At 23.7% G+C, this 16,105-nt stretch overlaps 1 protein-coding gene across 1 annotated transcript in view; it reads left to right on the top strand.

Annotated features, from left to right (window-relative positions):
- Positions 1 to 295: 295 nt before the first annotated feature.
- LOC117173992 (transportin-2) overlaps positions 296 to 16,105 on the top strand; it is a 79,939-nt gene continuing 64,129 nt past the window's right edge. Inside the window, exons 1-3 of the mRNA XM_033362682.1 lie at positions 296 to 636; positions 1,271 to 1,346; positions 10,199 to 10,378. Of these exons, the coding sequence (XP_033218573.1) occupies positions 427 to 636; positions 1,271 to 1,346; positions 10,199 to 10,378 (466 nt within the window). The 5' untranslated portion in view covers positions 296 to 426. The remainder of the gene's footprint in view (positions 637 to 1,270; positions 1,347 to 10,198; positions 10,379 to 16,105) is intronic.

The following is a 16,105-nucleotide window of genomic DNA, read 5'->3' as shown; positions in this document are numbered from 1 at the left end:
TTAACAATTGACCGATTGAAAACCGGAATTTCGTAATGATTCTTTTAATTCTTGTTGTTATCCGAGTTTTTAATTATCAGTACAATTTCACATTTAAATTTAAAAAACCCTCAACTAAAATAAATCATTTAAAGCAATTTCAAATAATAATTTTAAGAACTGCGCCAAAAGTTTCTGACTCACATAGTAAAACAGATGGCGCCGAGCTCACCCGGAAGTTATCGTCTGCTTTTAACCGACGCCTTCCCTTGTTTTGTTTCACAAATCTCATCATTTTCGATTTTTCAAGACCACAAAAATCATCCCAAATAACGAAAACTCTCACCGAAAATCTCCAGATCCTTTTTTTTGGTTATGAGACACTTCTCGCTTGAATTTTCATCGCCAAAAAGAGACTTCCAAACCTCTTTAAATTCGTAACTGGTTATGCTCCCGGGTCGAGCTAGAAGGACGACTTGTGGGGGATTTCCGTTCGTTTGCGAGGTCAGAGAAGGCTGGCTGCGTTCGTCGGTGCTGCTGTTGAAAAACACGATGAAAATGGCGTGGACACCGCAAGAAGAAGGACTCAGGCAAATTTTGACGCTACTCCGGGAGTCTCAAAGTCCTAACACTGAGACTCAGCGAGCAGTTCAGCAAGTATCCTTTTAATTCATCATCAATTTCCCATCTGGAAACCTTCGAAAAAGTGTGTAAGTGATAACGCGCGCGAACTGTACGTCAGGCCGTTGCGGGGCCAAGGGCGTGCTTCTATTGACAAATTTTCTCGCTCGGGTGACTCTTTCCTCAACTCGAAACCATTTTTTATTTCCCTCAAAATTTTCCCCATTTTCTTTCGTGTGCTCCATTTTTGGCAAAAAGAAACAACCGTGTTTCTTCAAATCCGAGCGATCGATGGACACGCATTACTTTTTTTTTTGCTTGGAAACGACGAAATTCCGAGACTTGGAACGGTTTTGAATCTTCGATCGTACACGTCTAGCCCACGTGCACTTCCTTGAATCGATCGACTTAGGTTTAACAAATTATTTAACTTCTTTTCATGAATTTAGTTTCGGATTGCAATTTTTGGTTTGTAAATTGCGAGTGATCTTTTTTTGAGCGAGGAAAAATTGCAGGGACTGTACTTTGCTGAGATGATAATATTTTTAACATGTTTTGTATACAAAGATAAAGATGTATGATTTTGCAATATAATCATACAGATATTTAAAAAAATGTTTGGAAGAAATTCGTTTTGAGAGAAGGTTTTCCTTAATTAATATTGCAATAGAAACTCGAAGAGTTGAACAAATTTCCAGACTTCAACAGTTATCTTATATTCGTCTTGACGCAATTGAAAACCGAAGGTATTTTTTACATTTACTTGAAATTTAAGGATTGGTCATCACTTTTTACGTGTGATAAATATTGATATAATTTTATTGATTTTTTATATCGCGAGTTTAAGGACTGGAAAAAAATGAAAACTTCAGTTTTTAAAGGAACAAATGAAAGTCTTGCAGTACATTTCTATTAAATTGTAATTTTTTTGGTTTTTCGTTGTCATTTTTTGAGAAAAAATGAGCAATTATTTGATAATGAAAAAGTCTGAAGTATTATTAATTATTTATAAATTCCGCAGTATTTGTAGCAAAATATAGAATATATGAGACATAACCTTATTCGTGCGTGTGGATGTCTGATAAGATGAATATTTTTCAAGATGGCATCCATATCTCATTGTCCGTTAAATTTAAAAAACAGGAAGATTTGAATACCATTAAAATGCTCTCTTTCGCCTTTTCTTTGGTTTTTGTTTCATTAAATGAGATACTTTTTGTGCTGAATTTATCAATTTTGGTTGAAAATTCTACTATTTGCTTGAAAATGTAATTATTTAGTTTAAAAAATTAACTATTTATTGAAAAACTCATCCTTTTGGTTAAAAATTTATCTTTCTTGGTTGAAGATTCAACTTTCTTCTAAAATATTAATCCTTTTGTCTTAAAACTTCAATTATTTTTTTGAAAATGTAGTTATTTTTTGAAATTAAACAATTTTGTTAAAAAGTTATATATATATTTTTCAAAATTCAACTGTTTTGTTAAACATTCGTTTCTGTATAGATAATCGGTAGTTTTGAATTGACAATTCGTCTTTTCGTAAAAAAAATCTGTAAAGACTTAACTATTTTCTCGGAAATTTAATTCTTTATTTAGATATTTAATTTAGTAATTTAATTAAAAAAATTGCCTTTTTTTGGTCGAAAATTCAACTTTTTTTTTTAAGTTATATTTTTTAGTTAAAACTTCATCTTTCTTCATTGCATTTTTTGTTGAGAATTAAATTATTTTGTTGGAAATTTAGCCATTTTGTTTAAGATTCAACTATTTTTTTAAAAAGTAATATTTTTTAGTTAAACCTTATCTGTCTTTTTTTAAGACTTAACTATTTCCTCGGAAATTTAATTATGTAGTTAGATATTTAATTTAGTTAAAAAAAACCCTTTTTTGGTCGAAAATTCATCTATTTTTGTTAAAGTAATGTTTTTTTATAGTTAAAACTTCATATTTGTTCTTTGATTTTTTTTTTGAAATTTAGCTATTGAAAATTTAACTGTTTTGTTGAAAATTCGTCGTTTTAGATAGACTTTTTGAATTAAATATGCATTTTTAGTAGAAAAGTCATCTTTTTTTATAAAAAATTCAACTATTTTCTTAAAATTTAATCATTTTTAGTTAAAACTTTATCTTTATTTTTTTAAGACAACTATTTTCTCGGAAATTTAATTTTTTTAAGTTATCTTTTTTAGTTAAAACTTCATCTTTCTTCGTTGAATTTTTTTTGTTTGTTTTAATTAAATAATTTTCTTGGAAATTCAGCTATTTTGTTGACAATTCGTCGTTTTAGGTAGTCTTTTTGTATTGAAAATTCATATTTTAGTAGAAAATTCATATTTTTTATAAAAAATTCAACTATTTTCTTAAAAGGTAATCTTTTTTAGTTAAACCTTATCTTTCTTTTTTGAAGACTTTAAAATTTTCTCGGAAATTTAATTATTTAGTTAGATATTTGATTTGATAATTTATTAAAAAAAGTTCCTTTTTTTTGTAAAAATTCAACTATGCTTTTAAAAAGTAATCTTTTTTTTAGTTAAAACTTTATCTTTCTTTTTTTAAGCCTTAAATATTTCCTCGGAAATTTAATTTTGTTAGATATTTAATTTTTTAATGTAGTAAAAAAAATCACCCTTGTTTTGGTCGAAAATTCATGTATTTTTTTTTAAAGTAATCTTTTTTAATTAAAACTTCATCTTTTTTCGTTGAATTTTTTTTATAAATTAAATTTTTTTTAATTTAGCTATTTTGTTGAAAATTTAACTGTTTTGTTGAAAATTTGTCGTTTTAGATAGCCTTTTTGAATTGAATATTCATTTTTAGCAGAAGTCATCTTTTTTATAAAAAAATTCAAATATTTTCTTAAAATTTAATCATTTTTAGTTAAAACTTTATCTTTATTTTTTTAAGACTCAACTATTTTCTTGGAAATTTAATTATTTTGTTTGATATTTAGTTTAGTAATTCAGTAAAAAAATCACCCTTTTTTTTGGTCGCAAATTCAACTATTTTTTTTTTTTAAGTAATCTTTTTTAGTTAAAACTTCGTCTTTCTTCTTTGAATTTTTTTTTGGTTTTAATTAAATAATTTTGTTGGAAATTAAGCTATTTTGTTGAAAATTCGTCGTCTTAGATAGCCTTTTTGGATTGACCATTCGTCTTTTAGTAAAAAAATTCTTTCTTTTTGTTGAAAATTCCACTATTTTCTTAGAAAATCATCTTGTTCGATTGAAAATAGAATTATTTTCCTGAAGACATTTTTTTTAGTTGACAATTTATCTTTTTGGTTGAAAATTCAAGTGTATTCTAAAAGATTCGTGTTTTAGATTTCAAATTTAACTCATTTTATTTTTTAATTTAATTATTTTATTGAAAATACAACTATCTTGTTAAAAATTTGTCTTACTTGCTCGAAATTCGACTGTTTTGTTGAACATTCGTCGTTTTAGATAGCCTTTTTGGATAAAAAATTCATCCTTCAGTAGAAAAATAAGTGCTTTCTTAAAAAGTAATTTTCTTTGTTAAAACTTTTATCTTTTTTTTTGTCGACAATCCAACTATTTGCTTGGAAATTTAATTATTTTGTTGATGTTGCATTTTTCTTAGTTGAAAATTCAAACATTTTATAACAAAGTCATCTTGTTCCATCGAAAGTTCAAATAATTTCTGAATACATCTTTTTTAGTCGACAATTTATCTTTCCTGGTTGAAAATTCAACTGTATTTTAAAAGATTCATGTTTTAGATTGAAAATTTAACTCTATTTTAAAATTATTTTATTGGAAATATAATTATTTTCTTAAAAATTCAATTATACTGTTGGAAATTTAATGATTTTGTTCGAAATTCATGTATATTTTAAAAAACGTATGTTTTTGCTCGAAATTCAACTGTTTTGTCAAAAATTCGTCATTTTGGATATATAATCCATCGTTTTGGTAAAAAATTCAACTGTTTTATTGAACATTGCCAGGGCGACCGCAAATTTAATTTTTGAAAATAATCTTACAAATTTAAAAAAATCTATCCCAGCTCGATTTTCACAATTTTTAAAATAATTAATTGAATTTTTATTTAATTTGATCATGAATTAAATTCTCTTTAAAGTATCAAAAAGTGAAGAATATTTGTTTTGTTAAGACGATTCTAAATCCGTTCAAAATTTAAGAATTTCCAGTGTTCATCTTTAAAAATGAAAATGGTTTAATTGAAAAATTACAAAAATGTAAATAATTTGAAACTGAATTGTTTGAAATGAAAAGCCTTGAATCGTTAAAATTTCAAGGAGCTTTTGAACTTAGAACATTACAATTGTATTTTTTCTATTTAAAAATTAATTAAAAATTTGAAATAATTTAAGCAAATTGTGTGTTTCAACAAAATCTGGAAATTTGGAAGCGTTTTAAAAATTGTGAAACGCTCGAAAAGAATAAAAACATTTTTTTTTTAATCTCTACGAAAATTGAAAAAGATTTTTCATTTTTAAAATTATTTCAAGGCTATATTTAAACAGATTTCAAAAATGTATCTGAATGATTGTGAGGTATTTTTTCTAATGTTGCATGCTTTTCTAACAATTTTAGGAAAAATTCAAATAATTTCAAAGAATATTCAACAGTTATAATAAAACTTGAAAAATAATTTTTAATTTGGAAAAATTTCAAACCTTTAGGTTTTTAAAGATTTCGAGATTATTTAAAATAAAAAAAATTAAATTTATTCATCTCCAAATTTGATAATTGAATATGATAACATTAATTTAAACTTTGGGGAATGATTGTGAATCTTTCACCTCTACAATTTATGAAAGTGAAAAATTCTAAATTATGTAGTTTAAATTTATTTAATTTAAAATTGCTGAATTGAAAATTGTTGTACTTTCCATTTTATTAGTTTATTTTATATTATTGAGCATTTGAATACAATATTTTCGAATCAAACAAGTTTTAAACTTCAATTTAAAAATGTTATTACTTGTATTTAGACATTTTAAAAATGCAATTTCGAAATTGTAAAACTTCAATTTACAAATTTTAAAACTCAGAATCACACTTTGTGTGCGCTTTAATATGCAGTTTACTTTTCATTAATTCAAATAAAAAAATGCTTTAGAGTTCGAATTTTTTAATGTCATTGACCGTGAAAAATGTTTACCAATCGGGAAAAAACCAGGAAATGACCGGGAATTTTTTTCTTTCATTAAAACGGTCACCTTGATTAGTCATTTTTTTTTTTAGATGTCTTTTTAGATCAAAAATCCTACTGTTTTCTTAAAAATTAATCTTTTTTGGTTAAAACTTCATCTTTCTTGGTTGGAAATTCAATTATTTTTTAAAAGATTGGTCTTTTTGTCTTGAAAATTCAACTATTTTGTTGAAATATCAAATTTTTTGGTCGAAAATTCAACTATTGAATTCATTTCATTTGGTTGAAAATTTATCTTTATTGGCAGAAAATTAAACTATTTTCTTAAAAAGTCGTCTTTTTTGGTTAAGTATTCCTCTTTATTGGTATATAATTCAAGTGTCTTCTAAAATATCCATATTTTTCGTTTAGAAAATCTATTTTGTTGCAAAATTAATTATTTTGTTAAAAATTTTACTACTTTGTTAAAAGGTCATATTTTTTTACCGAAAATTGAACTATTTCGTTGAATATTGGCATTCCTTTTAAATTTGTCCTTTTTTGGGTTGAAAATGTACCTATTTTGTTGAGAAATTCTTCTTTTGTTCGAAAAAAACGATTTCGTGGATTATTTTTTTCATTAATTTTTTTTTTTTTTTTGAAAATGTATTTTTTCGGGTAAAAAATACATAATTTTTGGTTGAAATTTTAAAGATTTTGTTGAATGACTTGTATTTTTTCTTTCGCTATATATAGAAATTGTAATTTGAATTAAATCTTTATTAATGATGGCTTATTATATTCCTAAAAAGATTATCTAAAATTCTATTCGTGGGTGTTTTTTTTTTAAATCATCCAGCTGATTATTCTTCAAAAAATGTATTAACCCTTTTTTTTCTTTTTTTATAAATACAATTAAATTTTACTTCTCTAAAATGTGAGTTTTAATCCAACTTTCACGAATAAAATTGTAGGTAATCTTTATAGGAATAAAATAATACGTCATGATAAAGATAGAATTAAAATTACAATTGCTACCTAAAGTGTCAGAAAAAAATATTTAAGAAAATCCTAATAACTCGTTTTTAACATTAAATAATGTCAAATTCATTTCGTACGATTTTAGGTATATTTTGTTTTCAAAATGTCTAATTTTTAAGAACCTAAAATAAAGCTTGGAGACCACATATTTTTAATTGTGTTAATATGTCACCGTTTGTAGCCGAAATCAGTTAAAACTAGTTTTAACTAGTTGAAACGCGGTGTAACTAATAAGTGCTTTTTTGTGTGTATACTTTAAGAAATTTTGAATTCCATCTGATTTCATGTTTTAACTGAAAATATTAGGTAAAAGTAGGTCCAAGAATTTAATTAAACCCCAAGAATTTACTTACTTTCCTAATTAAATCACAATTTATTATTGAATTCTTATTATTTTCTATTATAAGAAAAACCTTTTGCAATTTACAATTGCTCAGTTTTTTTTTTTCAAAAAACGGATTTATCACGTTTTATTCGTTTACTTCTCATTTTTCCTGACTTGGAACAGGACATCTATTTTTTTACCGGAAATTTTTCAAATCTTCAGGGAAAACAATTCGTTCCAACTTTTACTGGAACTATTTTTTAAATAATTAGTTAAATTGTCATATCTTTTTCAATTATGATAGCATTCAGTTTAGAATACGTCATTCGAAAATCTTCTACTTTACCAATTTTTAATTTTTGAGCTTACACTTTTAATTTAAAGATTTTTAAAATGCAGTTTTTCAGACTTAAAAATTAGAAGCGTTTGAAATCGAAGATTTTGGATTTAAAAAAATTTTTAGTTGATGAGCTATGAAGATAAATTAATTGTTTAAAAATTAAACTGTATTTTTTAAATTTAACATAATTTCAAAATAATATAATTATATTTGAAGACTTTTATTATATTTTAAATATAATTTTAGTCTAAAATATTCCAGTTTTTTAAACCATGCAATTAAAAAAAAATTAATGTAGAAAATGCAAAATTACTTTATATTTAGAAACATCTGACTGTCCATTTAAAATCAGTAATTGGAAATTAAATATTTAAAATTAAAAAAAAATAAACTTTAGAATTTAAATTGTTCTATTTGAAAAAAAATTACTTTGTTAGTCAATTTGTGGAATTTTGATGTCAACGTGTACCGAAAAACCCCGGTTATTGGAATAAAAATTTTTTTGAAAATAGCCCATTACCGAATTTTAAACAAAATATACTTTTTGACAGATTTAGAACAAAATATTTAGAAGCTTTGTAAAAAATGTAAAAGGCTTCAGAATAATTAAAAAAAAAGAAACATTTCATAAGATAATTAAAAATGATTTTTTAAAAATTAATTTTAAGAGGCTATTTAAAAAATATTTTGAAACATTTACAAAACTATGGAAAATGAATTTGGAAGATTTGAAGAAAATTCTTTAATTTGGCAACATTTTTCAAGAAAATTTAGGAAAAATTCAAATAATTTTTAAAGATGTTTAGAAGTTCGAAAAGAAATTCTAAAATTTTAATGATTTTTAAATGATTAAAATAAAAATAATTTAACTTTTAATTTAAGAATTTTTTTCAGTTTATAAAAAAAATGTAACCGTTCAATTTTTTATGTTTCTTTGCTTAAAATGATATAATTTTGATATTGTTTTAATTTATTAATTGATTCTTCAATTTAGAGCATGGAAAATATCATGGATTTATATTTTTGAAACTATCTGAATTTTTGAACTCTACAATTTAAAAAAGTTTAAAAATTTTAATTTGGGAGTTCAACAGCATTTAATTTACAATTTCCACATTGTGTGCTTTCATTTGCAACTCAGTTCTTATTGTTTCAAATAGAATTTTTTTTAGTTTTATTGTTCTATTTTTTAATTATTAAAAAATATCAAGGCTGAAAGTTAAACTCTTTTTTTAAAAATCCATTTTTTTGTTGTTGAAGGTTCATCATTTTAATTAAAAATTCTTTTTTTGTTTTGTTTGAAATAGGAACTATTTTATTGAAAAATTGTGTTTCCTGTGAATGAAAATAAATTTTTTTGACGAAAATTTAACTATTATGTTGAAAATTTGTTTCTTTTTTTTATTAAAAATTATATATTTTTTATACTGCAGATGAAACAGTTATTCCAGGTGAATATTCCATAATCTAATTCTAATATATTATTGAATCTGTATTTATTTTTTGAAAATGAATGTACTTTGTGAAAAATTCGCCTTTTTTATAGTTGAAAATTCATATTTTTAGTATAAAATTCAACCATTTCAATTGAAGGTTCATCATTTAATTAATGAAAAATTCATCAGTTTGGATGAAAATTTGTTGTTGTTGCAAATTCAACAATTTGGATGAAAATTTCTCTTTTTCAATTTAAAATTCAACTACTTCGTTCAAAATACACATATTTTGTTAAAAATCTAATTTTTAGTAGTAAATTATCTTTTTAATTGCAAGTTATTCTTATTGTTTAAACATTCTTCTTTTGGGTTAAAAGTTCAAATATTGCTGTTTTAATATTTTATCATTTTGGTGGAAATTCATTTTTTAGGTTGGAAATAAAATTACTTCGTTGAAAGTTAAACTCTTTTGTTCAAAATTAATTTCTATGGTTGAAAATTCACCATTTTCATTAAAAATTAATTTCCTGCTTTGACCATTTTGAGATATTTGATTGAAAAACTTTTTTTTCTCTTGTTGAAAACGAATTTTTTGCCGTAAATGTAACTATTTTGTTAACAATTTGTTTTCTTATTTGGTTGAAAATTATTTTGTTTTTTAAATTAAAAATGTTACTATTATTCCTGTTGAATATTCCATAATTTTAGATAAAATCTAATCCCTTTGGTTGAACATTCATTTGTTGACAACAAATTTAATTATTTACCTTTTTTATGAAATTTCATCAGTTGATCAAAAATTCAACTATTCTCGTTGAAGATTTACAATTTTAGCTGAAAATTATAATTGTTTTATTTAAAAATGTAACTATTTTTTTTCAAGTTACTTTTTTTGTGGAAGGTTATTTTTTAACTATTATTTTTTTGTTTAAAATTAATTTATTCTAGTTGAAGATTCATAGTTTTTTAGTTGAAAATTCATCACGTAGGTTAAAAATTAAAATATATTCCTGAAAATCTATTTTTTTGTTCAAAATGATTTTTTTCAACGAAAAGTTTAACTTCCATTTTTTGTTGGAAATTTGTATTTTTAAGTGAAAAATTCAAGCATTTGTTCCAAAACGTTAAGAAATATAAAATTGTGCTGAACGAATGTTTGTACAATTATTGATATTTGTCATGAGTGAAAAGTGATAACCTTGGTTTAGAAATTAATAAATATAAAGTAAAAATACTTGATGGAAATTGAAACAAAATTAGAAAACTATTTCCACCTCGACTTTTTTACGTTTTTTTACAATGATCTGAGCCTGTAAAAATGTTTTTTATTTCAAAAGATGAACCGACAAGATCCCTCAGTGGTTTAATATTAAAAAACAACGTGAAGGCCCATTACCACAAATTCCATCCCGATGTAACGAATTTCATTAAGCAAGAATGTTTATCGGCCGTGGGAGACCCTTCGCCTTTGATTCGAGCGACTGTTGGCATCCTCATTACAACTCTAGCATCAAAAGGTAAAAAAAATATATATATATTTCTGTAATTAATATACTAAAATAGGGTGTCTAGCGTCCTTGAAATTCTGGGATTTTGCTCATGGTCCTCGAATTTTTGTTCCCTTGAGGAAAAAAATAGTTAATTCGTTCCCTGCTGAACGAAAAAAATACTGCTGAAGTGCCTTTTGGAAAGTGAATGTATATAATAATTCATAAGTCTCTAACTTTTTTATTTTATTTATAATTTTTTGTTTTTTAAAAGCAAAAATACACGCCTTTTCAACAATAAATTGTTCTTTTTAAAACTGAAAAATTCCAGATTTTGTTTTCAAATTTAACAAAAATTAATTACGTTTTTTTTAAATATAATAATTTTTTATTGTCAATATATATTTATTTGGTTGAAATTTGACTGAGTTATCGTAAACTATTTGAAATTTTTGTTGTGCTGCGAAGTTAGGGAAAATAAAAAATTGGACAAGGAAAAATGATGGAATTTTGAAAATGGAAGTTTGCGGCCATTCTGATATATTATCCTTGTTAGTAATTTATTTTCCTTGTATTTTTATTTCCTTTTTTCAATTGCTCCCTCTTGGCGATTATATTTTTAGTTACACATTTTATTATTTGGTTGTAAATTCAGCAGTTTTTTTTTTTTTAATATCTACTATTAAATTTGTTCGTCGAGAATTCATCTTTTTTGTTTGAGAATTCAACCATTTGGTTCAAAATTGAACTATTTTGTTAGTTTAATTTTAATTAAAAATTCTTTGTTTTTTTTTTCTTGTAACTTTTTTTTTTAATCCAAAATTTAATTATCCCAGTTGACGATTCATTATTTTTGCTGAAAACTTACTTTGTTTGGTTAAAATATTAATTTTTCGAACTGGAAATGTAACTTTAATTTGTTTGGGTTGAAAATTGATTTTTTTCAAATTCAATTTTTTGGGTAAAAGTGAAACTACTTTGTTCATAATTTTTTTATTAATTTTTTTTTAAAGTTCGCCCCTTTGGTTGAAAATTTAAATATTTCTTGGTAGAAATTTATTCTTTTTGGGTTATAACGCAACTGTTTGGTTGAAATTTTTTATTTTCGGTTTAAAAATGCAATTGTTTTACAGAAAAATCGTCTTCTGGCTTGAAAGTTTAAAATCGATTAATTTGTTTTTATTTCTTGGCTAAAAAATCTTTATTTTTTGAAAATTCGTCTTTTGATTAGAAAAATTATCTTCTGCATTAAAAGGTAGGTTCAAATATTAATTTTTCTCAAAGAAAATGTATTTATTCAAGTGTTGTTGGAAAATTGATTTTTTTTTTAAATTGAAAATTTAATTACTTGGGTAAAAGTAGAACCACTTTGTTCAATATTTATTTGTTGTTTGAAGGTTTATTTCTTTGGCTATAAATGTATCCATTTTGTTGAATTTTTTTTATTCAAACTTACTTTTTTACCTGAAAATGTAACTTTTTCGATTTTAATTGGAAATTGTTCTATTTTAGATTGAAATTTGTCTTTATTAGTAGAAAGCTAATCTTTTTGTTTGAAATTTCTTCTTTTTGGTTAAAATTCAACTGTTTTGTTGAAATATCCGTTTGGTTTTATTTAAAGTGCCACTTTTTTGTTAAAAATTCATGTCTTAGGGATGCATTTTTTTCTTTCTTTTGTTTTGTTAAGATATTTTTGTAACTGAAAATGTAACTTCCATTTTTCTTTTTGATTGAAAATTTATTTTTTCAAATTCTAAGTTCAATTACTTGGGTAAAAAAGGAACCACTTTGTTCATAATTTTTTTTTTCGAAATTTTGCCTCCTTGGTTGAAAAATTTAGATATTTGGTTGATATATATTTTTTAAATTAAAAATTAATCTTTTACCTGAAAATGTAGCTTTTCCAGTTTTTTGTTGTTTTTTTAAATTGATCTTTTTCTGTTTAAAATTAGTTTTTTTTTTGTTGAGAAAAATACTATGGTTGAAATTTCCTGTTTTTGGGTTAAAATTTTAACTGTTGTGATCTTTTTTTTTAAGATCAATTTGTTACTTGGAAAATGTAACTTTTCTCGTTTTTGGTGAAATATAATATTTTTTAAATGAAAAGTAGTCTTTTTGATTTAAAAAAATATATCATTTGGGATTAAGTTTCCTCTTTTTTGGCTACTAAAGTGGAAACGCTTTGTTCCAGATTTATTTTTTGTTTGTTGCTTTAATTTTTTTCCCATTCAAAAAATATATTTTTTTTGTTTTCTTTGAGTTTAAAATGAGTTTTTATCAGTAGCAAATTAATCTTTTTGGTTGAAAATTACTTGTTTTTTGGTCGAAATGAAACTGTTTAGTTGAAATTTCCTGTTTTATTTTGAAAATGCAACCTTTTTGTTAACAATTCATATTTTAGGGATGAATTTTTGTCCTTTCTTGATTAAAAAATCTTAATTTTTGTTTAAATTAGTCTTTTTGATTACAACATTTAACTTGAATGTTGAAAGCTGAACTAATTTGTTCAAAATTCTTTTTTTTTTAATCTGAAGATTCATTGTTTTGATTGAAAATAAATATTCCCAGATTCATCATTTTTGAAAATTTTGTCTTTTTAGTTAAAATTTGACCTACTGTGTTAAAAATTCATTTTCTTGGATGTAGATTTATAGTGTTAGTTGAAAATTCAACTGTTTTGTTGACTTTTAACTAGAAATTGATCTTTTTAGTTGGAAATTCATCTTTTTTTTTTGCTGAAAATGAGTTTCCTTTTGATTAAAAAAATAAATAAACTGTCCTTTAAAAAATTCAATTATTTTGAAAAAATTATTCAATTTAAAAAAAGTAATTAAATTGTTGTTGAATTTGAAAAAACGAGTAACTTTGAAAAATGTTCTATTGTAGCGTTGTGATTTTTCACTGATAAAATGAACAGGATGGCCGCTGAACCGGGAAATGATCGGGAATTTTATGACACGGAAAAATCGGAAAATGACTGAATTTATTTTTTTTTACCGGGAATTTTACAAATTTGTAGAAGAAAAATCAGTCCAAGTTCGATTTAAATAGTTTTTAAATAATTAGTGGAATTGTTGTGTTTTTCAATTATGCTATCATTTAGTTTACAATGCGTAATTCAAAATTTTTTTATGTTAAAAATTTTCCATTAAAAATTTTTATTTTAAGCTAAAAGCCTTTGATGTTGAAAATTTGGAATAAAAACATTTTTATTTAATAAGCCAATACATGTTTTTTAATTTATCTGTACTTTAAGTAATAAAAAGTGAACAAAAACGATTTTAAATCAGTTCAAAATTTAAGAATTTTCCGATTTTAGCGTTAAAACTTAAACGGTTTCAATTTGAAAGTCTTAGTCATTAAACAAATGTGAACGTGTGACTGAAAGTTTATAAAATATTTTCAACTTCAAAATAACTTCATAATAATATATTCTTAATTACAGGATTTTATTAAATTGTAAATATTGATTCAATCTAAAATATTTCATTTTTAACCCATTCAATTTAAAATTTTTAATTAAAAAAAAAAGATTAATGATTGAATATTTAGCAATATTTGAATTTTTATTTAAGACATGTAAATTGAAACCAAATATTTAAAAGTAAAGAATCTTTAACTGAATTGTTTGACATAGAAAACCTGGAATCGTTACAATTTCGAAGACCCTTTAAACTTTGAACTTTAAAATTTTAATTGTATTTGAAAAATACTTAATTTGTAAGTGCAATTTTTAAATTTTTATGTATAATTTACGAATGATTATTTGTAGAAGAAATGTGAGTAATTTTAAGAGATATTTAGAAGTATTAAAAAGATTGAAAATTATCATGCAAATTTGAGAAAGATTTCTTAAAATCTTCCAGAATCTTTTGTGAAAATTAAAAAAAATATTTTCCTACAATAATTTTCCAGAATGAAAATTTATTTTTAATTTTCCTAGGTATCTTAAGAAAATGTTTTTATTCTTTTGAAGACTAACAATTCTTGAAAAGAATGTAATTTTTTGTTTAAAATCTGCGAAAATCTACATTTTGTTTTATATTAGGCTATCAATTCAAGTTTTACATTAAGTTTCAATCTTTTCAAAACTTCTACATATTTCTTAAAATTACTCAAATTTCGTCTACAAATAACAATGTTCAATTGTTATTTATACATCCAAATTGCAAAGATATTTTCTAAAAAACTATTTAAAAAGAAAATAATTGAATTTCTAATTTAAGAAGTGCTCAGTTAACATTTTTTCAATTTTTCAATATTTGATGTTTCTGGCTTAAAATTCCTTAAAATGATATAATTTTGAAAATTTTAAAGTTCATTGATTGATTTTTTGTTTTTTGAAAAATGTTTGCGAACCGGGAAAAACCGGAAATTTATTTCGTCGATTAAAACGGCCACCCTGTATAACTTAAAAATTTATTTCCTTCGATTGAAAATTAATTTTTTTTGTTTGTACAAAATTAAGCTTTTTAACTAGAAATGTAACTATTATATTTTCAATCGAAAATTTAACTATTTGGTTAAAAATTAAAATATTTTGTTGAAAATTCGTTTGTTTTTGGTAGGAAATTAATCCGCTTGTAGGCAAATAAATTTCGATATTGAAAATTCGCCTATTTTTGTATAAAATAAAATTTGTTGGTTAAGAACTTTTGGGTTCAAAATTAATCTGTTAGAAATTAAAATCTTTTTCGGTTGACATTTGGTTAAAAATTTATATATCTTCGAAAAAATACGACCATTTAATTGAAAATCGAATAATTTTTTTCAAGAGTCATAATTTTTATTCAAAAATTTAATATTCTTTTTTTTATAGAAAATTGGTACTTATGGATTGAAAAATCATCTTTTACGATTCGAAAGTAATTTTTTTACGCTTGAAAAGTCCTATTTTGCAGTTAAATAGTAACCTTTTTTGGTTTAAAATTTACCTCTCTTGGTTTAAAATTCATTAACCTTCTGAGAAATTCGTATTTTTGATTGAAAATTTAAATCGTTGGTTAAAAATTCAAATTTTTTAGTTAAAAACGGTCTGTTTGTTGCTGATACATCAACTGTCTTCTAAAAAATGTATCCTTGTTCCTTGAAAATTCAACTATTTCGTAAATTATAAACTGTTTTTTTACATTCATATTTATTGTAGAAAATTTATGTTTTTTGGTTAAAAATTCATCTTTCTTGGTTGAAAACTAACTTTTTTTTAATCCAACTGTCTTATAAAAAGTTCGTCTTTTTTCTGGAAAGTTATCTATTTCGTTGAAAATTCAACTGTTTTTGGCTGAGATTTGATCACTTTTATTTGAAAATTCGACCAGTTTGCTGATAATTTCATTATTTTGTTCAGAACTTATCAATTTTTGTCAAAAATTCACTGTTCTTAATTAAAAAATTTTAAATTTCAATTTAAAAAGTTTAAAATTTAACAGTTCCACTTTGAATGCTTTCATTTGCAGCTAAATTTTCATTACCTCAAGTGGAAATTTTTTAGCTTTAGTGTTCCATTTTTTAAATTTCATTGACCGTGAAAAAGATTGCGAACCGGGAAAAAATCGGGAAAGACCGGGAATTTATTTCATCGATTAAAATGGCCACCCTGACTGAATAATAAACAAAACAAAAAGTTTCTTTTTGGCCGTAAAAGCAGATTAAAATGGCACTTCTTAGTTCAGTGAATCTGGAAAGTTACCTGAAATTTTTGTTTACCCTGAAAAACATGGAAAAATCATGTCAATTTTTTTTTTTTTTTTAATAAAT

The sequence above is a fragment of the Belonocnema kinseyi genome, chromosome 5 (genome assembly GCF_010883055.1).
Source record: "Belonocnema kinseyi isolate 2016_QV_RU_SX_M_011 chromosome 5, B_treatae_v1, whole genome shotgun sequence".
Classification (NCBI taxonomy): Eukaryota; Metazoa; Arthropoda; class Insecta; order Hymenoptera; family Cynipidae; genus Belonocnema; species Belonocnema kinseyi.
Note: the sequence above shows the minus strand (reverse complement) of the source record. Positions and strands in the feature narration are given on the sequence as shown.